The sequence below is a fragment of the Sphaeramia orbicularis genome, chromosome 8 (assembly GCF_902148855.1).
Source record: "Sphaeramia orbicularis chromosome 8, fSphaOr1.1, whole genome shotgun sequence".
NCBI classification, from domain to species: Eukaryota; Metazoa; Chordata; class Actinopteri; order Kurtiformes; family Apogonidae; genus Sphaeramia; species Sphaeramia orbicularis.
Window position 1 is genome coordinate 29,877,165 of NC_043964.1, and position 26,566 is coordinate 29,903,730.

Consider the following 26,566-nt stretch of genomic DNA (forward strand, 5'->3'; position numbering starts at 1 on the left):
CTACTACTACTACTAGAAAATATTACTACTACTACTACAACAACTGCTAGTACTACTACTACTACTACTACTAAAAATACTATTACACTACTACTACTACTAGAAAATATTACTACTATTACTACAATAACAGGTAGTACTACTACTACTACTACTACTAAAAATACAACTACAACTAAAAATGTTACTAATACTACTACTACTACTATTAAAAATATTACTACTACTACTACTACCACTACTAAAAATACCACTACTACTATTACTACTACTACATATAGTACTATTACTGTAACTTCTACTACTTCTCCTTCTCCTCCTATTACTGATAGAACTGATTCAAACTGATTCTCTCTCTCTCTCACACACACAGCTCTTCAGTTCTCAGCTGCAGACAGAGTATAGAACACAGACAGTTGAAGCTCAGGTGTCAGGTGATCAGCATCAGCCAATCAGGTCACACATGACAATATCTAATGAATACAGTCTCCTGTCATGTCTGCTGTGTTTCTCCAACATTTCTCAGTGTCATTGTCCAGCTACATGCTGCTTCAGCCTGAACATGGACTCAAACTGGCATGCCCCCCCCACCACCACCCCCGACCCCCGAGCCCCTCTCACGATTTCCGCGTGTGGAAATTGTCTAGTTAGGGGCTCGGGCATCGACACGAGCACCTCTCCCCCATTGCAAAGCAATGGGAGAGAGGTGCTCATGGCGAAGCCACGAGCACCTATTGTTCTTCCGCGCGTTTCTTTCACTTATTCTTCATCTTCCGGCCAAAATTTTGTCCGTTAATACAGCCTCGGGCGTTGTGACGACCCCTGCAAATTATACATCAAAACGTGCAGTTTCATCGGGAATCCTGTGCTATGTTATTTTCGTAGAGATGTGTGAATTTTTCGCAGAGTTATTCGTGAAAAACAAGCGAAAAAAGTCCCATAGAAACGAATGGGGAGAGGAAAAAATCAGCCAGAAAAGTCCACTTTTTTCCAGACACTACTACTTCGCCATACTTTCACCTACAGACTTCATTTAAACTTTAAAACGCAGGCATTTTTGTCCTCTCCGCACGAATGTACTTTGTATGAGGATGGGGTTTACGGTTTTCAATAGGTGAGTCTTCAAAAACCCCTGGGTTGAGTGAAAATTCTCAAAATTTCCTGAGTTAGAGTGGGTGATGTCATCACACTAGAGTGTGAGAGCAGTGAAAATTCAACTGAAAATTCTCTGAATAAATCGCCCTCCCGGCCAAACCATACATCGCAGGTGAATGATATTTTCCAAAAACGTAGCCATGGTTCCTGGGCTTCATATGAACCCATGTTTGAAGACCTAGCTCTTTTTAAAGTGAAATGACAGGCACTAGTTTGGAGGCTCATCCCTTCTTTCCTCCCATTAACTCTCCATTGTAGCGAATTCTTACTTGTCTTGGTCAGTTGACTGTTTTTAAACTGCTCTAACTCAGTCATTTCTCATAGTACGTGAAAAAAACCTACATCTGTGTGTTCCCCAGGTCCTTCTGACGCTCACGGTCATTTCGGTTTTCACCTATCTTTTACGGTTTTCCCATAATTAGCAGTTTTCCGGGACCTGTTCTGAGTGCCTCACTCAGTCTATTCCTGCTGCTCTGTGTGTCTCTCTCTCTCTGTGTGTGTCAGTGCAGCGCCGTTGCTGCGGCAACAGCCCCTCTGCTCTGTGTGTCCCAGGTGTGTCCAATAAACTGAATCAGTCTGACATGTTTCTCCTCCCATAGCAACCCTGGAGAGTCCATAGCAACGCTGGGTGTGTGAGACAGTACTGATACTACTACTATTACTTTTACTACTATGATAACTACTACTACTACTAAAAATACAACCACTACTACTGAAAGTACTACTACTATTACTAAAAATACGACTACTATTACTACTACTACTAATAAAAATACTACTACTACTACAAATACTACTACTACTATGAAAACTACTTCTACTACTACTACTACTAAAAATACTACTACTAGTATTACTAAAAATACTACTACTACTACAACTACTACTACCACTACTACTAAAAATACTACTTCTATTACTACTTCTCCTTCTACTTCTCCTCCTTTTACTGATAGAATAAACTGATTCAAACTGATTCTTTCTCATACACACACACACACACACACACACAGAGTATAGAACACAGACAGTTGAAGCTCAGGTGTCAGGTGATCAGCATCAGCCAATCAGGTCACACATGACTACAACTAATGGGGAGAGGAAAAAATCTGCCAGAAAAGTCCACTTTTTTCCAGACGCTACTACTTCGCCATACTTTGACCTACAGACTTCATTTAAACTTTAAAACGCAGGCTTTTTTGTCCTCTCCGCATGAATGTACTTGGTATGAGGATGGGGTTTACGGTTTTCAATAGGTGAGTCTTCAAAAACCCCTGGGTTGAGTGAAAATTGTCCAAATTTCCTGAGTTAGAGTGTGTGATGTCATCACGCTAGAGTGGAAGAGCAGTGAAAATTCAACTGAAAATTCTGTAAATAAATCGCCTTCCCGGCAAAACCATACATCGCAGGCGAATGATATTTTCCAAAAACGTAGCCATGGTTCCTGGGCTTCATATGAACCCATGTTTGAAGACCTAGCTCTTTTTAAAGTGAAATGACAGGCACTAGTTTGGAGGCTCATCCCTTCTTTCTCCCATTGACTCTCCATTGTAGCAGATTCCTTCTTGTCTTTGTCAGTTGACTGTTTTTAAACTGCCCTAACTCAGTCATTTTTCACAGTACGAGAAAAAAACCTACATCTGTATGTTCCCCAGGTCCTTTTGACGCTCACGGTCATTTCAGTTTTTTCCTATCTTTTACGGTTTTCCTTTAATTTACAGTTTCTCGGGACCTGTTCTGCTCCAGTCTCAGCCTATTCCTGCTGCTCTGTGTCAGTTTCATTCTGTGTGTGTGTCAGTGCAGCGCCGTCGCTGTGGCAACTACTACTGATACAACTACTAAAAATACTACTACTACTAAAAATACTACTACTACTTCTATTACTACTACTAATGGTGACGTCTGTCAGCTGCCAAACTTTGACACACAGATTGTCCATATAAAGTGAATGGGGGTTCAGAACACACAATTCCCCTCCGACCATGAAGTCTTTGGTAACGTCGAACCGACATGCCCCCCCGACCCCCGAGCCCCTCTCACGATTTCCGCGTGTGGAAATTGTCTAGTTTTATTATTCTTCATCTTACGGACACATTTTTGTCCGTTAATGCGGCCCGAACCGCTGGAAAGACCCCTGCACAATATACATTAAAACGTGCGGTTTCATCGGGAATAGTGTGCTATGTTATTTTCGTAGAGATTCGTGAATTTTTCGCAGAGTTATTCGCGAAAAAACATGCGAAAAAAGTCCCATAGAAATGAATGGGGAGAGGAAAAAATCAGCCAGAAAAGTCCACTTTTTTCCAGACACTACTACTTCACCATACTTTCACCTACAGACTTCATTTAAACTTTAAAACGCAGGCATTTTTGTCCTCTCCGCACGAATGTACTTTGTATGAGGATGGGGTTTACGGTTTTCAATAGGTGAGTCTTCAAAAACCCCTGGGTTGAGTGAAAATTCTCAAAATTTCCTGAGTTAGAGTGGGTGATGTCATCACACTAGAGTGTGAGAGCAGTGAAAATTCACCTGAAAATTCTCTGAATAAATCGCCCTCCCGGCCAAACGATACATCGCAGGTGAATGACATTTTCCAAAAACGTAGCCATGGTTCCTGGGCTTCATATGAACCCATGTTTGAAGACCTAGCTCTTTTTAAAGAGAAATGACAGGCACTAGTTTGGAGGCTCATCCCTTCTTTCCTCCATTAACTCTCCATTGTAGCAGGATTCCTTCTTGTCTTGGTCAGTTGACTGTTTTTAAACTGCTCTAACTCAGTCATTTCTCACAGTACGTGAAAAAAACCTACATCTGTGTGTTCCCCAGGTCCTTCTGACGCTCACGGTCATTTCGGTTTTCACCTATCTTTTACGGTTTTCCCATAATTAGCAGTTTTCCGGGACCTGTTCTGAGTGCCTCACTCAGTCTATTCCTGCTGCTCTGTGTGTCTCTCTCTCTCTGTGTGTGTCAGTGCAGCGCCGTTGCTGCGGCAACAGCCCCTCTGCTCTGTGTCCCAGGTGTGTCCAATAAACTGAATCAGTCTGACATGTTTCTCCTCCCATAGCAACCCTGGAGAGTCCATAGCAACGCTGGGTGTGTGAGACAGTACTGATACTACTACTATTACTTTACTACTATGATAACTACTACTACTACTAAAAATACAACCACTACTACTGAAAGTACTACTACTATTACTAAAAATACGACTACTATTACTACTACTACTAATAAAAATACTACTACTACTACAAATACTACTACTACTATGAAAACTACTTCTACTACTACTACTACTAAAAATACTACTACTAGTATTACTAAAAATACTACTACTACTACTACAACTACTACTACCACTACTACTAAAAATACTACTTCTATTACTACTTCTCCTTCTACTTCTCCTCCTTTTACTGATAGAATAAACTGATTCAAACTGATTCTCTCTCATACACACACACACACACACACACACAGACAGAGTATAGAACACAGACAGTTGAAGCTCAGGTGTCAGGTGATCAGCATCAGCCAATCAGGTCACACATGACTACAACTAATGGGGAGAGGAAAAAATCAGCCAGAAAAGTCCACTTTTTTCCAGACACTATTACTTCGCCATACTTTGACCTAAGAGACTTCATTGAAACTTTAAAACGCAGGCATTTTTGTCCTCTCCGCACGACTGTACTTGTTATGAGGATGGGGTTTACGGTTTTCAATAGGTGAGTCTTCAAAAACCCCTGGGTTGAGTGAAAATTGTCCAAATTTCCTGAGTTAGAGTGTGTGATGTCATCACACTAGAGTGGAAGAGCAGTGAAAATTCAACTGAAAATTCTGTAAATAAATCGCCTTCCCGGCAAAACCATACATCGCAGGCGAATGATATTTTCCAAAAACGTAGCCATGGTTCCTGGGCTTCATATGAACCCATGTTTGAAGACCTAGCTCTTTTTAAAGTGAAATGACAGGCACTAGTTTGGAGGCTCATCCCTTCTTTCTCCCATTGACTCTCCATTGTAGCAGATTCCTTCTTGTCTTGGTCAGTTGACTGTTTTTAAACTGCCCTAACTCAGTCATTTTTCACAGTACGAGAAAAAAACCTACATCTGTATGTTCCCCAGGTCCTTTTGACGCTCACGGTCATTTCAGTTTTCTCCTATCTTTTACGGTTTTCCTTTAATTTACAGTTTCTCGGGACCTGTTCTGCTCCAGTCTCAGCCTATTCCTGCTGCTCTGTGTCAGTTTCATTCTGTGTGTGTGTCAGTGCAGCGCCGTCGCTGTGGCAACTACTACTGATACAACTACTAAAAATACTACTACTACTAAAAATACTACTACTACTTCTATTACTACTACTAACGGTGACGTCTGTCAGCCGCCAAACTTTGACACACAGATTGTCCATATAAAGTGAATGGGGGTTCAGAACACACAATTCCCCTCCGACCATGAAGTCTTTGGTAACGTCGAACCGACATGCCCCCCCGACCCCCGAGCCCCTCTCACGATTTCCGCGTGTGGAAATTGTCTAGTTAGGGGCTCGGGCATCGACACGAGCACCTCTCCCCCATTGCAAAGCAATGGGAGAGAGGTGCTCGTGGCGAAGCCACGAGCACCTATTGTTCTTCCGCTCGTTTATTATTATTTTTCATCTTCATCTTCCGGACACATTTTTGTCCGTTAATGCGGCCCGAACCGCTGGAAAGACCCCTGCAAATTATACATTAAAACGTGCGGTTTCATCGGGAATAGCGGGCTATGTATTTTTCGTAGAGATTCGTGAATTTTTCGCAGACTTATTCGCAAAAAACATGCGAAAAAAGTCCCATAGAAATGAATGGGGAGAGGAAAAAATCAGCCAGAAAAGTCCACTTTTTTCCAGACACTACTACTTCGCCATACTTTCACCTACAGACTTCATTTAAACTTTAAAACGCAGGCATTTTTGTCCTCTCCGCACGAATGTACTTTGTATGAGGATGGGGTTTACGGTTTTCTATAGGTGAGTCTTCAAAAACCCCTGGGTTGAGTGAAAATTCTCAAAATTTCCTGAGTTAGAGTGGGTGATGTCATCACACTAGAGTGTGAGAGCAGAGAAAATTCAACTGAAAATTCTCTGAATAAATCGCCCTCCCGGCCAAACCATACATCGCAGGTGAATGATCATTTTCCAAAAACGTAGCCATGGTTCCTGGGCTTCATATGAACCATGTTTGAAGACCTAGCTCTTTTTAAAGTGAAATGACAGGCACTAGTTTGGAGGCTCATCCCTTCTTTCCCCCATTAACTCTCCATTGTAGCGATTCCTTACTTGTCTTGGTCAGTTGACTGTTTTTAAACTGCTCTAACTCAGTCATTTCTCACAGTACTGTGAAAAAAACCTACATCTGTGTGTTCCCCCGGTCCTTCTGACGCTCACGGTCATTTCGGTTTTCACCTATCTTTTACGGTTTTCCCATAATTAGCAGTTTTCCGGGACCTGTTCTGAGTGCCTCACTCAGTCTATTCCTGCTGCTCTGTGTGTCTCTCTCTCTCTGTGTGTGTCAGTGCAGCGCCGTTGCTGCGGCAACAGCCCCTCTGCTCTGTGTCCCAGGTGTGTCCAATAAACTGAATCAGTCTGACATGTTTCTCCTCCCATAGCAACCCTGGAGAGTCCATAGCAACGCTGGGTGTGTGAGACAGTACTGATACCACTACTATTACTTTTACTACTATGATAACTACTACTACTACTAAAAATACAACCACTACTACTGAAAGTACTACTACTATTACTAAAAATATGACTACTATTACTACTACTACTAATAAAAATACTACTACTACTACAAATACTACTACTACTATGAAAACTACTTCTACTACTACTACTACTAAAAATACTACTACTAGTATTACTAAAAATACTACTACTACTACTACAACTACTACTACCACTACTACTAAAAATACTACTTCTATTACTACTTCTCCTTCTACTTCTCCTCCTTTTACTGATAGAATAAACTGATTCAAACTGATTCTTTCTCATACACACACACACACACACACACACACACACACACACACACACAGAGTATAGAACACAGACAGTTGAAGCTCAGGTGTCAGGTGATCAGCATCAGCCAATCAGGTCACACATGACTACAACTAATGGGGAGAGGAAAAAATCAGCCAGAAAAGTCCACTTTTTTCCAGACACTACTACTTCGCCATACTTTGACCTACAGACTTCATTTAAACTTTAAAACGCAGGCATTTTTGTCCTCTCCGCATGAATGTACTTGGTATGAGGATGGGGTTTACGGTTTTCAATAGGTGAGTCTTCAAAAACCCCTGGGTTGAGTGAAAATTGTCCAAATTTCCTGAGTTAGAGTGTGTGATGTCATCACGCTAGAGTGGAAGAGCAGAGAAAATTCAACTGAAAATTCTCTGAATAAATTGCCCTCCCGGCCAAACGATACATCGCAGGCAAATGATATTTTCCAAAAACATAGCCATGGTTCCTGGGCTTTATATGAACCCATGTTTGAAGACCTAGCTCTTTTTAAAGTGAAATGACAGGCACTAGTTTGGAGGCTCATCCCTTCTTTCCTCCATTAACTCTCCATTGTAGCGGATTATTTGTTGTCTTGGTCAGTTGACTGCTTTTAAACTGCCCTAACACGATCATTTTTCACAGTACGGAAAAAAAACTTTATCTTTGTGTTCCACAGGTCTCTCTGACGCTCACGGTCATTTCGGTTTTCACCTATCTTTTACAGTTTTCCTGTAATTAGCAGTTTCTCGGGACCTGTTCTGCTCCAGTCTCAGCCTATTCCTGCTGCTCTGTGTGTCAGTTTCATTCTCTGTGTGTGTCAGTGCAGCGCCGTTGCTGTGGCAACTACTACTACTACTACTAAAAATACCACTACTACTATTACTACTACTACATATAGTACTATTACTGTAAATTCTACTACTTCTCCTTCTCCTCCTATTACTGATAGAACTGATTCAAACTGATTCTCTCTCTCTCTCTCACACACACACACACACACACACACACACACACACACACACACAGAGTATAGAACACAGACAGTTGAAGCTCAGGTGTCAGGTGATCAGCATTAGCCAATCAGGTCACACATGACAATATCTAATGAATACAGTCTCCTGTCATGTCTGCTGTGTTTCTCCAACATTTCTCAGTGTCATTCTCCAGCTACATGCTGCTTCAGCCTGAACATGGACTCAAACTGGCATGCCCCCCCCACCACCACCCCCGACCCCCGAGCCCCTCTCACGATTTCCGCGTGTGGAAATTGTCTAGTATATTATTCATCTTCCGGACAAAATTTCGTCCGTTAATGCGGCCCGAACCGCTGGAAATAGACCAACACATGTTATTACAAAATGTGCGTCCTGCTCGGGAATCGTGTGCTATGTTATAGGCGTTCCATTCCGATGCACGGATTTCGTTAAAATTGCGAAAAAACCAGTCAAATTTCTCCATCCGAAATGAATGGGGCCATTTTCAAGTGGCTACCATTCCCAAACGATTTGTCCTAAAAATATTCTGTCAACGCAGAAATGTTCAGCTTGGCCCAAAGATTATCTGTGTCATCACGTGGTAACGATATCACTTACGGTTTTCGCACAAATATGCGAAGAAAAACCCCATTCATTTTTAATGGGAGTGACAAAAAACTTGCCTTTTTTCCAACCACTACTACTTCGCCATACTTTCACCTAGAGACTTCATTTAAACTTTAAAACGCAGGCATTTTTGTCCTCTCCGCACGAATGTACTTGCTATGAGGATGAGGTTTACGGTTTTCAATAGGTGAGTCTTCAAAAACCCCCAGGTTGACTCAAAATCCTCATTTTAGAGTGTGTGGTCCCCATGGTAACGGCAGCTAGAGTGAGAAAGGAGTGAAAAATTCACCTGAAAATTCTCTGAATAAATCGCCCTCCCGGCCAAACGATACATCACAGGCAAATGATATTTTCCAAAAACGTAGCCATGGTTCCTGGGCTTCATATGAACCCATGTTTGAAGACCTAGCTCTTTTTAAAGTGAAATGACAGGCACTAGTTTGGAGGCAAGTCCCTTCTTTCCCCCATTAACTCTCCATTATAGCAGATTTCTTCTTGTCCTTCTCGGTTGACTGTTTTTAAACTGCCTTAACTCAGTCATTTCTCACAGTACGTGAAAAAAAACTACATCTGTGTGTTCCCCAGGTCCTTCTGACGCTCACGGTCATTTCGGTTTTCACCTATGTTTTACGGTTTTCCCATAATTAGCAGTTTTCCGGGACCTGTTCTGAGTGCCTCACTCAGTCTATTCCTGCTCCATTTCTCTGTGTCTCTCTGACCTGCACTGAGCGTCTCCACGGCAACGGCGCCACTGCTCTGTGTGTGTCCCAGGTGTGTCCAATAAACTGAATCAGTCTGACATGTTTCTCCTCCCATAGCAACCCTGGAGAGTCCATAGCAACGCTGTGTGTCTGTTAAGTACAGATACTACTACTAATACTACTACTGCTGTTAATACTATGATTACTACTACTATTAAAAATGCTACCACTGCTACTACTACTAAAAAATATTACTACTACTACTACAATTGCTACTACTACTACTACTACTACAACTAAAAATACTACTAATGTTACTACTACTACTACTAGAAATTCTACTACTACTACTACTGCTGCTACTACAACTACTACAAAAAATACTACTACTACTCCTACTAAAAAATACTATTACTACTATTACAGGTGCTACTACTAAAAATACTACTACTACAAAAAATACTACTACTATTACTACTACAACTAAAAATACTACTACTACTACTACTGAAAATACTACTACTACTACCACTACTGCTACCAAAAATACTACTATTACTGTTACTTGTACTCCTTCTCCTCCTATTACTGTTAAACTGATTCAAACTGATTCTCTCTCATGCACAAACACACTCACACACTGACACACACACACAAACACACACTCAAAAACTAACACACACTCACACACACACACACACACACACACACACACACACCACACACACACACACACACAGAGTATAGAACACAGACAGTTGAAGCTCAGGTGTCAGGTGATCAGCATCAGCCAATCAGGTCACACATGACTACAACTAATGGGGAGAGGAAAAAATCAGCCAGAAAAGTCCACTTTTTTCCAGACACTACTACTTCGCCATACTTTGACCTACAGACTTCATTGAAACTTTAAAACGCAGGCCTTTTTGTCCTCTCCGCACGAATGTACTTGGTATGAGGATGGGGTTTACGGTTTTCAATAGGTGAGTCTTCAAAAACCCCTGGGTTGAGTGAAAATTGTCCAAATTTCCTGAGTTAGAGTGTGTGATGTCATCACACTAGAGTGGAAGAGCAGTGAAAATTCAACTGAAAATTCTCTGAATAAATCGCCCTCCCGGCCAAACGATACATCGCAGGCAAATGATCTTTTCCAAAAACGTAGCCATGGTTCCTGGGCTTCATATGAACCCATGTTTGAAGACCTAGCTCTTTTTAAAGTGAAATGACAGGCACTAGTTTGGAGGCTCATCCCTTCTTTCTCCCATTAACTCTCCATTGTAGCGGATTCCTTCTTGTCTTGGTCAGTTGACTGTTTTTAAACTGCCCTAACTCAGTCATTTTTCACAGTACGGGAAAAAACCTACATCTGTATGTTCCCCAGGTCTCTCTGACGCTCACGGTCATTTCAGTTTTCTCCTATCTTTTACGGTTTTCCTGTAATTAGCAGTTTCTCGGGACCTGTTCTGCTCCAGTCTCATGCCTATTCCTGCTGCTCTGTGTCAGTTTCATTCTGTGTGTGTGTCAGTGAAGCGCCGTCGCTGTGGCAACTACTACTGATACAACTACTAAAAATACTACTACTACTAAAAATACTACTACTACTTCTATTACTACTACTAACGGTGACGTCTGTCAGCTGCCAAACTTTGACACACAGATTGTCCATATAAAGTGAATGGGGGTTCAGAACACACAATTCCCCTCCGACCATGAAGTCTTTGGTAACGTCGAACCGACATGCCCCCCCCGACCCCCGAGCCCCTCTCACGATTTCCGCGTGTGGAAATTGTCTAGTTTCTATATTATTATGTTATTATTTCACTGGTCCGGCCCACTTCAGATCAAATTTGGCTGAATGTGGCCCCTGAACGAAAATGAGTTTGACACCCCTGATCTAAGTCCTTGCTGTTTTAATTGTATCTTGCCTTGGTCCTTTGTGCTAAATTGTCCAGTCAGATTAATCTTTTTATTTATGTTTCTTCTGTTTCTCTTTTCATTACACTTCAAATGTCTTAATCTTTTTGTTTATTATGTTTCAGATGTTTGCAATGGTTCTGTTTCACTATTCCACCATGTATCCTAGTGTATTTCTGTTTTACTCTTCTATAATATTTTCCCATTTTTGATATGTTTGCTTTGTGCCAATATCAATTTTTAAAAAAAACCCAAATCAAACACACAAACAGGATACATTAACTTGAACTGTCATGTTTAAAGTTGTTTTACTGGCTAAACGTGCAGAGCAACAACCGAGCTTTTAGGCTGTGTTGCCTTAGTATAATCTGTACCACACAGTGTCAGTCATAATGGATTTTATTTCAGGGGAGTGTGACAGCTATGAGCGTCTTCTTCCCTCTGGACACGGCTAAAAGCAGACTGCAGGGTGAGTTGGAGGTCTTATTATCTTGGTTAGAGGTGAACTGATAAAGCAGCAAACACAGAGTTTAATAAGTTTACATGTTAACCTCATAATAACTCTGGCCCATTGATCCCAAGAAGTAAACTTTTGGTCATATCTCATAGGTTCTTTATTTTGTCATTCCACTTTTTCTTTACTTATATATCACAAGTATCTGCAGATGGACTGAGTTAATGTTTGGTGTGGGTGCTATTGAAATAATCCGGTTTAAAGAATAGTGTAGTTCATTAAATATTTACAGTCACCAAAGGAAGCAAATGGGGTGCAGCCAACAGAAGAGCATGAAGTACAACCAACAAAACAATAATAAATCAATCCATCATTATTGAATCATTAAAAATAAAAAGAACTGATCACAGCAGGGCCATAGGAATTCTTCTATGTGCATGTTGGTGACCAGATGGAAGCACCACAAACTCACTGTGGAGTGGATGGGTTTATGTCAGCTATCATTGACTGAGCCTCTTCGAACACGTCACCATGTAAAGTTATGGGAGATAATGCAAAACTGTGTCTGCACTTAGGTTAAGTGATAGGTTAATAGGTAAATCTAAATCGTCCATAGGTGTGAATGTGAGAGCGATTGTCTGTATGTCAGCCCTGCGATGAACTGACGACATGTCCAGGGTTTAGCTGGGATATGGTCCAGCAACTCTAGTGAGGATAAAGTGGATTCAGATAATGAATGAATGAATGAATGGTTGCACTTATACTTTACATTTTTACGATGCTTTGCAGTCAGTTATTCCTTCTAAGTGACAGTGATCCAAACCAGCAAATAAGAGAAAAAGTGATTACTAAAGCAATAAAACAGCATTCATTCATTCATCATCTGAACCTGCTTTATCCTCACCGGGGTCGCGGGGCAATAAAACAACAATCTGGTCTAAATCTAAATAGGTTCTTGGCACACCTTCGCCTACGTCCAAGGTTCATGAAAATACAGGTCAAGAACTCCATCAAACTGTCGTATTGAAGAACTTTACTTCACTCTAAATGAAGATCAATGCGTTTCTTTAGTGGCCTTTGTTAGGGTTGTCAGGAATTAGATGTCCAGCACTATGAAACATAGGAAAAATGAAAAAAAAAAAAACCCCAAGAAAAACACTCAATCCTGCACATCCACAAACTGAGCAGCTATTAGAGTAACTGCAAAGATGAATTTTGCAAATGAATAGGTGGCTCATGGCCATTTGTACCATATTAGCAGAGAGACAAGGGCAGTGTCCAATTAAAGATGGGCGCAAATGTCATATTAGGACTATAAACATAGAGAGCAGAAATAGGCAGTGGAGCTTGAGTTTCTAAAACAAGGATAATGGGCGTCATGTACTTAAAAACACACATATATCTACATTTGACCAAAAAAAAAAAAAAAAAAAAATGAATGTAAAGGACCAAAGAAATTTATAATCATAAAAGGGTGGTTGACATTAAAAACACAAATCTTATAAAAAAAAATACATACACTGGTGGGTTTTTGTTTTTTTTCAGTTCAGTATAAAGTTGTAATCATCCAACTGGCTGGATGACCATAGGAGACAATGGTGGAGGATTTTTCTTGAAATCAATTATCATGTCTTTAGTCTTGGTTGCACTGATGGTGAGAGAGTATATAGATTTTTTTTTTTTTTTATGGACAAAGCAATTTAACTGTAACTTTTTAAAAAATCAATATCCACAGCTGCTAGTCCTTATATGTCACACTTCCATAAAATTGAAGGATGTTGAAAGGACAGATTAAGAAAAGTCCAGAATCACGTCCAACAGAAACCAGTACATCCTCTTAACCCTGAAGTTTCGGACTGGAATGACATGGCCTTCATGAGAATCGGCCTTTTAACATCAAACCAAGACCTGTTCTCTGACATTTGACTTTTGTGTTTCTCCCAAAGTGGATGAGAGTCGGAAATCTAAATCCACCCCTGTCATCCTGGCTGAGATCGCAAAAGAAGAAGGCCTGTAAGTATCATATAACATATTATACATACATTAGCTTCATAGCATAATTGCCTAAGTCATATTTTTGTAATTTTTTTTTAAATTCATAAAAAAAAAAAAAAAAACCTTGAACTTTGACCTATTTTTCCCAAAATGTATTGAGATCAATTCTGCATCACTGGCAATCTATAAACCCAATCTGGTATGAATTCAACCAATAGTTTTGCTGCTAGAGTGTTAACAAACAAGCAAACTGCACCAAAAACAATAGCCCTTGGCTTCCCTTCGGGGGGGGGGGGGGGGTGTAATTAAGAGTATTAAAAAAACACCCACCCAATTTGTTAAAAAAAGACTCTGCTACTCCTCCCAGACTGTCTTTGTACAGAGGTTGGTTCCCAGTTATCTCCAGTCTCTGCTGCTCCAACTTTGTGTACTTTTACACCTTCAACACCCTGAAGAAGCTCACCGCTGCTGGTCCACGTGGGTCCAGACCTGGAAAAGACCTACTCATTGGTGTCGTATCAGGTAAAAACCCAGAGTAAAATCTATTAAACAGAGAGATGTAAGAATGACTGAAGGGAGCTAACTGTGTGTTGTTGATGCAGGGGTAGTGAATGTGATCCTGACCACTCCCATGTGGGTGGTCAACACCCGACTGAAGCTGCAGGGGGCAAAGTTCAGAAATGAAGACCTGCAGCAAACCCAGTACAGAGGCATATATGGTGTGTTCCTGGAGATCAGATCAGTGTTAAAAATCAGACATGCTGTTTGTTTTGTGCACATGTGAAACTCTGCTGTGTTTGTGCCTCAGATGCCTTCTCACAGATCATCACCAGGGAAGGGGTGAGGACGCTGTGGAATGGGACCCTGCCCTCGCTCATCCTTGTCCTCAACCCTGCAGTGCAGTTCATGTTCTATGAGGCCATGAAGAGGAAGGCAGGAAAAGGAGGCAGGAAGGTCAGATGACAACCAGAACCTCAGATAACGGTTTCTGAATCAAGAACACGTGAATGAACTGTGACTCACTGACGTATAATCAATTTTCTGTTCAATATATAAAGTGGAGAATGGACTGTGCAAGTTAGTACAGTTAATGCTCTATAATCATAACCATAACGGCTACAAAGTTAATTTTGTGAGGCTAAAAAGTACTTAATATTGGGTTTTATAGGAATACACAGCAGAGTACTGTTAAGCTTACCTATTAAATTACAAACTTCTTATTTAAATGGAGTTATGGTTTTCCTCTAGGATACTTTTTATGCAACATAAGGGAATGATAATTCTGAAATACAGTTGGGGAAAAAATTATTAGACCACCCCTTGTTTTCTTCAATTTCTTGTTCATTTTAATACCTGGTAAACCTAAAGGTACATTTGTTTGGACAAATATAATAACAAAAATAGCTCATAAGAGTTTAATTTCAGAGCTGATATCTAGCCATTTTCCATGGTTTTCTTGATAATAACCAAAATCGCCTAAGTTCTTACATCAATAGCTAAGGCATTGTACTGTCAAAAACAGTGCTTTTAGGCATTCCATGTTTTCTTTTCTTTCTGTTTTAGTCACATGTTGCACACAGGAGTTAATACTTGATTGTATAACCGCTGCTTTTGATGACTTGATGGTCTAATAATTTTTTCTGTGACTGTGTTGCACATTTGAATAAGGTATTATAACATAATTATTTTTAAAGAAATGCTTAATTGTGTTTATTTATGACACTAAAAAAATAGAAAGATGACATTTTTACAGAAATGAACTTTGCAGCTGTTTGTTTCATTATGTAAGTGAAAGCAGATGATCTGCTTTGCTCTTGAAGTGTTGTTTCTACCCTCATTAACACAAATAACATAATGCCCTTTCACATTATGGTAGTATTTTTTTTTCCCTTCACAGTCATCATGTAGATTAATTTCTGACCTGGACATTTGTCTTGTATATCTTAATTTTAACTTTTTTGTCTCCAATAATAATGCATTACTGAGTAGAATAATATATGTCCATTCATTATAAACAACAGTTTGACTTATCACGAATCAGTGATTCCCCTAGAAATTTTTGTCGCAGCGGTGCTGTATCGGTAACCTATTAACACTAGGGGGGTCCGGGGGCATGCTCCCCCAGAGGAAAATTTTTGCAAAATAACCCTTTAAATTGTGACTTCTGATGAGTTCTGCACAAAGAAATTGACAAAGTGCAACTTACCGATCACCAGATTGAAGTTATCTTGAACTAGTTACTTCATGTAAGTACCATTTTGTATTGATTTTCAGCTTTAATTAGAACAAAAAGACACTAAGAAAAAAATAATGGTGTGTCACTGGTAAAGATTTATTTAAGCCAATTTAATAGCATAGGCCACATCTTCCATTTGAACATTTGAAAAAAAGAAAAAAGGGAGATGTTATATTGCTACGGTTTTGTCCCTCGACACTTACCGTAGATGTAGTAGGACTGATGCATAATGTACAAAAAGTTCAATAACTCTGCCTAATATCTTGTAATTATGTGCGTGTAGGTTCAATCTTTGTGCCCTTCCTCAGATATCCTCAGCAGAGATATTCCTCATAGGAGCCATCGCTAAGGCCATTGCTACCACAGCGACGTACCCCCTGCAGACAGTTCAGGCCATTCTAAGGGTAAGTACTGTGAAAATTAACCTTTGTGTTCGGATGATACCTACCTCAAGCAAATGACATAACCAACTGGACGTTTTCTCCTCAGTTTGGTCAGTATAAATGTGAGGGCAAGGGTGGCATCCTGGGAAGCCTCTCCAACGTTTTGACTCTGCTCATGGACAGAATCAAGTGAGTGTTGCCACATACAGCAACATAAACACATTCTGGAGCTAGCTGTTCATACTTTACATGTTTTTTGTGTGTTACAGGCGACACGGATTTCTCGGGTTGTACAAAGGCCTGGAGGCAAAGCTGCTGCAGACGGTACTGACAGCTGCCCTCATGTTTGTTGTGTATGAAAAGATCACAGCGACCACATTCAAAGTCATGGGCCTGAACAAGAACCTGAAGAAATGAGACATTCAGTTAAATAGTCTGGTAGTCAGAAAGCCAGGAACCAGATTACACCTTTAATCAGCGTCAGTAGGATTCATGCCTAAAACTTTTACAATATGTTAATGCGAGGACTAGTTTCAGACAGCTGTGATATTTCCAGTACGTCGTCTTTATTAGCAAGTGGTTTCATCGCTGTAGGTAAATTCCTCTCTAAGGCTGCGTTCACACTGCAGGCACAAGTGTCCCATCTGATATTTTCACGCATTTATGTTTTTTTTTCCCAAGATAAATCAGACAGAATCTGATCTTTATAACTCTGGTCCTGAATCAGATTTGATCTTTTTTTTTTTTTTAAAGTGACCTCAGTCTGAATGGTGACATCAAAATTCATCAATTTGTCAGAAGTCACTTGCATTGTATGAAGTAAAGTAGAATGAATCCAAAACATCATGTAATAATAAAACACTGACAGATACCGTAGAGGATAGATTGTCATCTACTTTATGAATCCCTTTTTCCAAAGAGCACCTCCAACAACCTCTTTTTTGGTTCTAGAGGCATTCCTTCCCATGAATTTTTGAACAGACAGATACCATTTTATTATGCAATGAATATCGATGAGTCTTAAAAGTAAGACTTTGAATGCACAACTTTTACTTGAGTGGAGTGTTTTCACTGTGTCTCAGTACTTTAACAAAAGAGAATGTTCTGGAATCTGATATTGGCCACAAAAAATGTGAATGCCAAACAAAAATAAAAATCACATCAGAACTGAGCACTAACGCTGGCAGTGTGAACGTAGCTGAAGTGATTTTACAGAAGCTGGGATTCACATAACCCAAAACATTACAGTATGATAGACAAGCATGGGTTTTGCCTGAGTCAAAAACTAACTAGTTAACTAAAGAGGCACAGTTTTTTGACATTTAAAGCATGTACATGTTGGAAACTGAAGGCAAAATTTATCACAGATTTGCCTTTATTCAGGAATACCACCTACAATGACAGTTTACTGCAAATGCTGCCCAAGTTACCAACCTTTACTTAGTGAAACATATCGCCTTCAGTTAAACCACCTGATTCCTCCTCACCCTGTGTCTTATGTTTTTAACTGTGAATTTAATCAAGTTTGCTGTTTTAGAAGATTGACTTGTCTCAAATTTGTCATATACTTTTTTTTAAGTGCAAACTTACAAAAACTGACCAGTAATAACATAAATAACAGAAATGAGATATAGTTTACATATAAAATCTGCAACTACCTTCCTCTCAGTTCAGTAGCGGTATGACTTTAGTCAGAATATGTTAATTTAATATAAATGGGTGTGAACAGTTGGATGTGTTATGCATAAATACTGGAGTTGGTGCTAAGTGCCTCTAACTGATATCACAGTGAACTACTCCAACATAACTTAGTGCTGTGACTGTTGATGTAGGAAACCCATAATGCACTGGTGTATTCGTCTACTGTCCTCATGACTGCTCGGGTCAGTGTGAACATTGTCATGCAGGCGTTCGTTGTAGGTTGAGAAAGGCAGGGCTCGCATTAATTTACAGTGCTCGGCGTTAACTCTACCGTTATTGATTTTCTGTTTGTTTTCACTCTAAACTGAAAACTAGTTTAAAAAACCAGATTTGAGCTCCTTCACAGTTAACTTATCTTTGTTGTGACTTGATTTTGCTTTTATACTTTTCCGCTGAACCTATAATATGCTGCAAAATCACAATATATGTGTTAATAATGAAAGTTAAAGTCATCCATGTTCTGGATTGACTTTTCTCAGACCTTGTTTCACAGGTGCACTTAAGTAAGTATACAAGAGGTCCAAGATTAGCTGCTATTGTCTGTGACTATGGAGTAATAAATAAGACAAAAATGGAGACTTTGAATGGCAGGTGTCTGGAACAGTAAAAAAAAAAAAAAAAACCACTCACAAAACAAAGTTTGACTAATTCAGCCAAAGGAAAAGGACCAAACAAGTGCATTTAATGGTTAAGGAGCTCAATTCTGGTCATGCTTTTTACTGTCTTCTGTATAATTTCATTCCTTTTTGTAAAGTTTAGACAAGAACTTGACATCTTTGTACTGTTTTGGAAATTGTTTATTATGAAAATACTTAAAAACAAATCTTACTTGAAGTCCTCTTCACGTATTTACAAACCAGAATTAATTTAACACATGAACGTATTATTGTTTTCGCAAGTTAAATTATTGATGTAACCCCAAAATAAAGTTTGAATACAATAATAATGCTGTGGTGGATCATTTAAAAAAAACAAAACAAAACAAAACGTGACATTCTATGACAAAGTTGCTTGTAAAGGTAATGGAGAAGCATTTTATCATTTACAGTAAATTCTTTTGTGAATTCAAAGTAAAACTATACACATCAAATGTAAAAGCATTTTGGTAGAAAACCCTCCATTGGAGATTTACGTTTTATGTACAGTCCTTCAAAATCAGGGCTGAGTGTGTGAATCTGGTCTTCTGGTCATCTCCTCTACATACCAGTGAGGCAGGAAGGAAAACTCAGAGTCCCTGTGGATGGAGTAGGTCACATCTCTCCGGGGTTCCCAGGAGAACAGGTACACCACACTGAAAGAGCAAAACAAGTCAATGGCCGAGGGATAAAGGTCAGTCCCTGTATGGTTCTTTTGATTTTAATAAATGAAAAAGGGAAAATGACTCATTCGTTTTTTTTGATTTTATTACAAACTAGAAAAGCACTCAGAGAGCGCAGACCTCCGCCAAGCGCAAAAATTCCCCACATAATCGGTGATACAAATCCTACATTTATTTTTTAAAATAATATCCGCCTTCTGGATCAGATCCGGATCAGCCTTTGAAATGTGATAGAGGACCCCATTGTCAATTCCTGAGTTAAATTTCATGAGTTTTGGTCAATAATTAAGCGAGATATTGGGAAACGAAAATTTTGGCCCCATTTACCACAATGTTAACGAAAATTTCAAAGTGATCCAGAATCCAGGATTTCTTCCGGATCACCCCTAAAAGTTAATCATTTCTTCCTTATCCCATTTCCAACAAACCCTGAAAATTTCATCAAAATCTGTCCATAACTTTTTGAGTTATGTTGCACACTAACGGACAGACAAACAAACAAACAAACCCTGGCAAAAACATAACCTCCTTGGCGGAGGTAATAACAAGATACAAGCTGTTTTTCGTTTACCAATTTTAAAATGGAATAAGTCGTTTTCTGTTTTTCATTTATTGATATCAAAATGGAAATTAAATGGCCGCCATGTACACGGACCAACGTCACCTGTGTTTATCTATCTGTTGAAGAATAGTCTACCATGTCCACTCACCAAGGATTGTCTTCAGTAGCCACTCGCTTCACAAAAGACAGGAAGTCGCTGCAGAAGTTCATGCAAACGGTTGGCTTCCAGCAGTTGTACTCATTCTGACAACATACAGTAAAGAGGGTTTCAGTGTTACATACCAGTGTCAGTAAATCTACATTTACCAGCTGAAATGTAGACATTTATTTCTCTAACAAAAACACACTGTACCTTGATGAGCTGTGAAATTTTAGAGATGTGAAACGTCTCCACAGCAACTACCACCCCATCATGATCCCGGAAACCGGCTACAACACGAGGGACGCCAGGCAGAAAAGACTGGGCCCACCACTTCAGCAGTTTGAACCTGCATACCACCCAAACACAGAAAATGTACTAAAAGTCACATCAACACAATGTGAGAAGTAGAGATGTAAGAAAATATCAGTTCTGCAATATTTCATTCACGATACTGTATCAATATTTTTAGGTGTTTATTCAAATGCAGACAAGGCAGAGGCTCATTTTTGTTTCATGCTTTTCTTTTTTGTTTATATTTTTGGGGATCCAGCAAGCTTTTTTACTTACATATTCACATGGGTGTTTGCTCTGTTGTTTGTATACTAAAAAAGTAGTATTGTGATATTGCAGGTCTTGCATGTAGTTTTTTGAAATTGATAACACTGTTTTGTGAAATAATGTTTATTTCAAGCATTCTAAAAGCCCTTTTTACTGTCTGAAAGAGGCAGATATTAGTTCCTTTGTTGGGATTGCACAAAAATAACATTTGAGCAGGATCTTGAACTAATGTCTGTAAAACATAATTTTATTTATTTATTTTTTGTGTATGTGTGCGTTTTGTACTGGTAAAGCTGGATGTTAAAACTTTAGTTATCCAAATCCTGCACTTTTAGGTTTTTACAGAGGAAAGTTTTGTAGTATTTGTGCATATTTCAAAGATTCAAAGTTTTATTGTCATGTGTGTACAGTAAAGGAACAGGTTTCCCTGTACAATGAAAATCTTACTTTGCCATCCACACTGAATGCTAAGAGAATATAAGATGTATAAAAATTTAAAATAGAATAATATAACTAGGAAATTAAAAACAACAAAATGGAATTTAAGAATGGCATGCAAAAGAAAATAAGCCTACAAATCTAAACTATTACAAAGAGAAAAAATATATATTTACATTATTTACTTCTGGTGTAATTACATTTTTCCAGGAAATCCTTTCAAAAAAGAAAAAAAAATATTGCCTTGTTATATCATGATCCTAGTGTTGTGATTTGTATCATATCGCCAGATTCTTGTCAACACACAGTTACACAGCCTAATGAGAAGTAAAGTGTTTTGTCAGACATGTACCTGTGTAAGTTACTGCGCTGTTTGGGGGTGCAGATCTCTGCAGAGGTTTTCAGCTCAACGTAGCAGGCGGGGGGAGCCGGAGCGTTGGGGTCTTTATCTCGGCAGTCGACCTCACCAGAAAACAGAAGTCTGTGATCTGCGAGGCGAGTCTGCACCACTGTGCAAAATGCCTCATTAGTGTTCACCACCCCACTCGGGTCAGGGGAACCGTCAACGTCGTCTAAAGGAATGAACAAGAGCCAGAGTCATGAGTTTTTCAAACCTGTTTCATTCAATTCAGTACAGATTTTTAAAACATGAGGGGAATTTGTGATTTGTAATACTGGGCTATATTTGTGTGTGATTTATACAGTATTATCAGATATGGGTGCAATATGCTGCTGTATATGACAACCAATTTGTGCCAAAAACATTAATGGTCGGAAGAGAACAGATAAAAAATACTCTTGTAAATCAGAATTACATCAGCAAGTTAATCACTAACATGCTTCTTACTTTATTTTATACAAACCATCTCGTGTTTGATTTTAAACCAGTCACCCATAACATTATGACCACTGACAGGCAAAGTATATCCAACCCAGCGAAAGGTACCGTTGAAATTAAATATTATTACCTGTCAGTGCTCAGAATATTATGTCTTATTGGTGTATATATGCATTTGTCGACTGTCACCCACACAGCGCATCAATAACAGGAACATCAGTAGAGAACATCTGAAGTGAATGTTGCCTAGAGAGGGGATGTTGCTTCCAAACAGACCCTTTCACTCCTACAAAAGACTATTCACACTTTTGCCCTCAGGATGGAGATTCCAGGTCAGAAATAGCCTCTACCCAATGACACCTGAACTCTGAGCCCAAGAACACACTTCTAACATCCTAATCAATAAACCTTGGACTCTCTCTTCAGTCATTACCTCTGTCTGCGCAATGAACTGGCTGCCGATGTGGTCTATTTAGTTACATGATCATATATTAACCCTTTAAGTGCCGAAGTTACAATATTGCAACAAGCAACATAACTGAATAAAACAGGCAGCCTTTTGAAATCTTGATGTCAAAATTGAATATAAAAAAAAGCTGAAAGATAAATTTGGATTAGAATTGCTTTTAACTGATCTTTTATAATAATAACAGATGAATTCAGATAAGAATTGGATGAACATCAGAGACTGAAAATGGAAAAACTACTTCACTAGTTCGAGGAGCTACTATCAATGTTTGTTGTACAGGTTCTGTTTACTGTATAATAATGATTATGCTGAAGTGAACTGAAATTAAATGATATGGACTTTACTAATATAACTAAATGTAACACCAAATGTTTTTTTATTGTAAGGGAAAAGTGACTGAAATCACAGACATTTGATACAGCACCAATTGTTAGTAATTGTGGAGATCAACGACCAACATTTGGAGATACATTTGTGGCAAATATTAACCCTTTCATGCATAGTGGTCACTACAATGGACAGCTGTTCTACAGCTGTTCTCTTGTATATTCATGGATTTTGTCGTTTTAGTTGCATATCAGCCAACATATTGGACACTTATGCACAATCCCAAACATGGCAATTCATACCATTACTGTAACTTTGCTGTTCTTGATAAACCTGATCTGCAGTGACATGTTTGAGTGTAAATCAATTGCTTATGGTTATTAGACTATAAATAATAGTATTCTTAAACAAAAAGATTTTTTTTTGCATAATATCTCCATGAAATGAGTAATAGCTAGTATTAAAGTATGTTAAAATGTGAGAAAACATCAGATTAGCTGCATTAAAAATGTTTTATTTCATAGTTTTCACACATTATATCACTTTCTGATATTGCGTTTTAAATGCATGTTTCTTTGCTTCAAAATTAAACACATGGTGTCCAACTGAGTGGACATGTAACTCCATGAAAAATAGGTTCATTAAAAAAAATTCAATCACATTGTTTTTTCATGCCTAGAGAGGAATGAAAACACTCAGGAAAAAAATCTTGACTAAGGTTCTCATAATTCATGCATGAAAGGATTAAAATCTTGGTATCAACTGTTTGAGTAATTCCAAAGTAAAACGCCATTAAATGCCCTTTAACTGAAAGTCAGATCAAATTATTTACACTATTTCAGCAATATTTATTGTGAGTTTTCATACAGAACCTTATAAATGATGAGAAATAATAAATAAATATTATTTTCTTATTTCAGTGTTGATCAGCCCTTACTTGTCAATTAATTTATTTAATTAGATAAAAAAAAGAAATACTCATCATCATAAAAATGTGAACATCAGATCCAATAAACAGTCAGTAATCAGTTGACACAAAACAATATAGCTACTGTAATACTATTATGAAAGCATATCTACCTGAACAGGCGTACTGCTCAAACTTGTAACCCCAGTACATCATTTCTTCATGCTTCTCAGTGCGATTCTCACAATCCCTGCGAGCAGCCTCTGTTTCCACTTCACTGATGTAAATCGTGCCTTGAAACCTGGTGACGGCCAGCATCCAGCCCTCCCGCATCTCATAGGGTGTACACAGCAGCTTTGTCAAATGACCACGCCATGTCACAAAGTCAAAATCGATAGCACTGGAAAGAACAGAATGATGTCCAAGAGGAGACACAGTTATTGTTGGCAGGAGTTCTGAATGTGTGGTGTGTTTGTCTATAGACTTTTGACCCTTGTATACTACATTTGACACTTACGATGATGAAGCTGCGACCCCCTTTGAGTTGAGCTTTGATCTGTTAGACACGATCCACCTCAGGATGTGGTCCAGCTTCTCCTTCTGGCTTTCATCTCTCTTTGTGAAGCGGTCCTTGTATCCATCCCTCAGATTAAAGTTAGGATTCCTGTCAGGTTCTACATAATATCTCATCTGCCTCCCATCATTGAAAAATCTTCTGTTACAATCAAGGGAAAAACATCCTATTTCCACAGGCTGTTTGTACAAAGGAAAGTCTTTTTCATACAGCTCCCTTCTGGTGCTCAAGGATCCAGAGCTGGGTGTATATTTCCCTGCAAATGACCTGGACTGAGACTGATAATGGTGGTGGTCATCTTGTTTGCGGTGCTTTGCCTCACGGTAACTTCTTCCATCATCATTTTGCTCTGGTCGATACTCTGAGGGGCGCTTGTAGCTGGAGTTGGGATTCTGGGATCTGTAGGACCGTTGGTTCATTACAGCCTAGTGGAGAAAACAGAATAAATGAATTGAACTGATGACTCTGAATCATTGCCGATCTCCCTGACAGTCTTGGTTTTCTACAAGAGTCTGAAACCTCTTCATCACTATCACTTGTGTTATTACTAATGCTATTTTAACTCATTCCCACTGTTGCCACAAAAGTTTTAAGCTGCAATCTTACCACATAAGTAATTTTCTGTCTGTAACTACAAAATAGCTCTGGAAAAAGACCACTGCAATTTCCTCTGAAATCAGAATGTCTGCATGTATGACAGCCATTCCATTCCTGACCGATGAATTCCAGCACAAGCACAACTTACTCTACTTAAGGGTCAAAACACGGTATTCGAAATCTCTCTAATGGGACATTTTAGTCGAGTCGAGTCGAGACAATTTGACAAATTAGTGTTGCTAAATGACACACATTTTTACTTTTAAATTCATTTTTGCTTTAGTTGGACCATAAGGGATTATCCGAAACAAGGAGCTACTTTATACTGAAATAAATGTTGGAATGGCAATCAATTAAAGTTCGCTCTCTGACTGGACATTAGTGTGTTTTGACCCTTAATAAACACCTGATTCATGTCTTATTTAAGGAGAAGTATAAAAACCACTACTGTGGCCATCACTATCTTCTTACAATAGGTAAAAACAGTGATATTAGTACCGCAAAAGTAATTGGAATCAAAAAATAACTATTGAAAACTACTGGACTTCTGCTCTGACAATGTTCCCAAACTCTGAGGACTGGTTTTTCTATCAGGACAATGCTCCTGGCCTCAGCTAGGTCCATAAAGGTGTGGATGACAGACCACCATATGAAGACCCTGTCATGGCCAGAACAATCTCCAGACCTGAACCCACTTTGAAAACATCTAGAGGAAGATGGATGGTCACAACCCATCAAACATTGCTGAGCCTCTTGAATTTCTCTGCCAGGAGCTGCATAAAGTTATCCAACAGCAATGGTGGAGAGCAAAGACATGTGAAAGCTGTCATTGAAAATCAGGGATATTCTACCAAATACTGATGTCTGAACTTTTCCCAAGTTACAACATTAGTATTGTGTTTAGAAATTAATATGAACTAGTTTTCTTTGCATTATAGGTCTGAAAACACTGCATCTTTTTGTTATTTTGACCATGTGTCGTGTTCTGCAAATACATGCTCTAAATAACAATATTTTTATTTGGAATTTGGGAGAAATGTTGTTGGTAGTTCAGAGGATAAAAAAAAAACGTTCATTTTACTCAAACACATACCTATAAATGGTCAAATCAGAGAAAGTGATAATTTTGCAGTGGTCTTTTATTTTTCCCAGAGCTGTATGCACAAACCCTTTTTAGTCTAAACAAACACTTATGTGCACGTGGTCTGTACATAAACAAGTAAAACGTTAGTCTTAACCACAGTTTTCAACAATTTATAAAGTATTCTCATTAAAAATGATACTAATCCATAGCTAAATAGCTACAATATTTTATGCTCTTTATTTTTTTCGTGTACTTTCTTGCCATTATAATAAAATACTTAGCCACAAAACATCATATTAAATCATATTAAAATTACATTTTACCTACCTTAGAGTGCATTCAAACATAGGTTAAATTACAGTAAACGCCACAGAAGCTGGGTTAGTTAAGCTTCTATTACTATCATGACTTCGATTTAATACAAGCGGCTGATATTGGTGTCAGTGTATTTTAGAAATAAAATAAAAACGGGGTTTACAAGACGTAAATGGGGAGCTAGCTGCGATACTAACTAGCTTTACAATGCTAACAACACGCTAACGCTACTTCCGTAAAGCAGTGTAAC

The 26,566-nt window shown here is 38.9% G+C and overlaps 2 protein-coding genes across 4 annotated transcripts in view; one reads left to right on the top strand and one right to left on the bottom strand.

The window, feature by feature from the left end:
• Nucleotides 1-18,791, top strand: part of slc25a17l (solute carrier family 25 member 17-like) — a 30,482-nt gene extending 11,691 nt beyond the window's left edge. Inside the window, exons 2-9 of the mRNA XM_030140152.1 lie at nt 11,827-11,887; nt 13,819-13,885; nt 14,235-14,389; nt 14,470-14,586; nt 14,676-14,821; nt 16,412-16,507; nt 16,593-16,675; nt 16,756-18,791. Coding sequence (XP_029996012.1) covers nt 11,827-11,887; nt 13,819-13,885; nt 14,235-14,389; nt 14,470-14,586; nt 14,676-14,821; nt 16,412-16,507; nt 16,593-16,675; nt 16,756-16,903 — 873 coding nt within the window. The 3' untranslated portion in view covers nt 16,904-18,791. The remainder of the gene's footprint in view (nt 1-11,826; nt 11,888-13,818; nt 13,886-14,234; nt 14,390-14,469; nt 14,587-14,675; nt 14,822-16,411; nt 16,508-16,592; nt 16,676-16,755) is intronic.
• On the bottom strand, nt 18,287-26,546 carry dxo (decapping exoribonuclease). Of its 3 annotated transcripts, none has more exons than XM_030140150.1 (7): nt 26,329-26,546; nt 24,267-24,745; nt 23,920-24,146; nt 21,558-21,777; nt 20,420-20,555; nt 20,216-20,310; nt 18,287-19,478 (listed from the first exon to the last, which is right to left on the bottom strand). In XM_030140150.1, exons 1-7 carry the CDS (start codon nt 26,338-26,340, stop codon nt 19,343-19,345), a joined length of 1,305 nt encoding a protein of 434 aa, XP_029996010.1. In that variant the 5' UTR covers nt 26,341-26,546; the 3' UTR covers nt 18,287-19,342. The 3 variants fall into 3 exon arrangements, with proteins under 3 accessions (XP_029996010.1, XP_029996009.1, XP_029996011.1); XM_030140149.1 differs by having other exon boundaries at nt 24,264-24,745; XM_030140151.1 differs by having other exon boundaries at nt 24,264-24,748.
• Nucleotides 26,547-26,566: the final 20 nt, after the last annotated feature.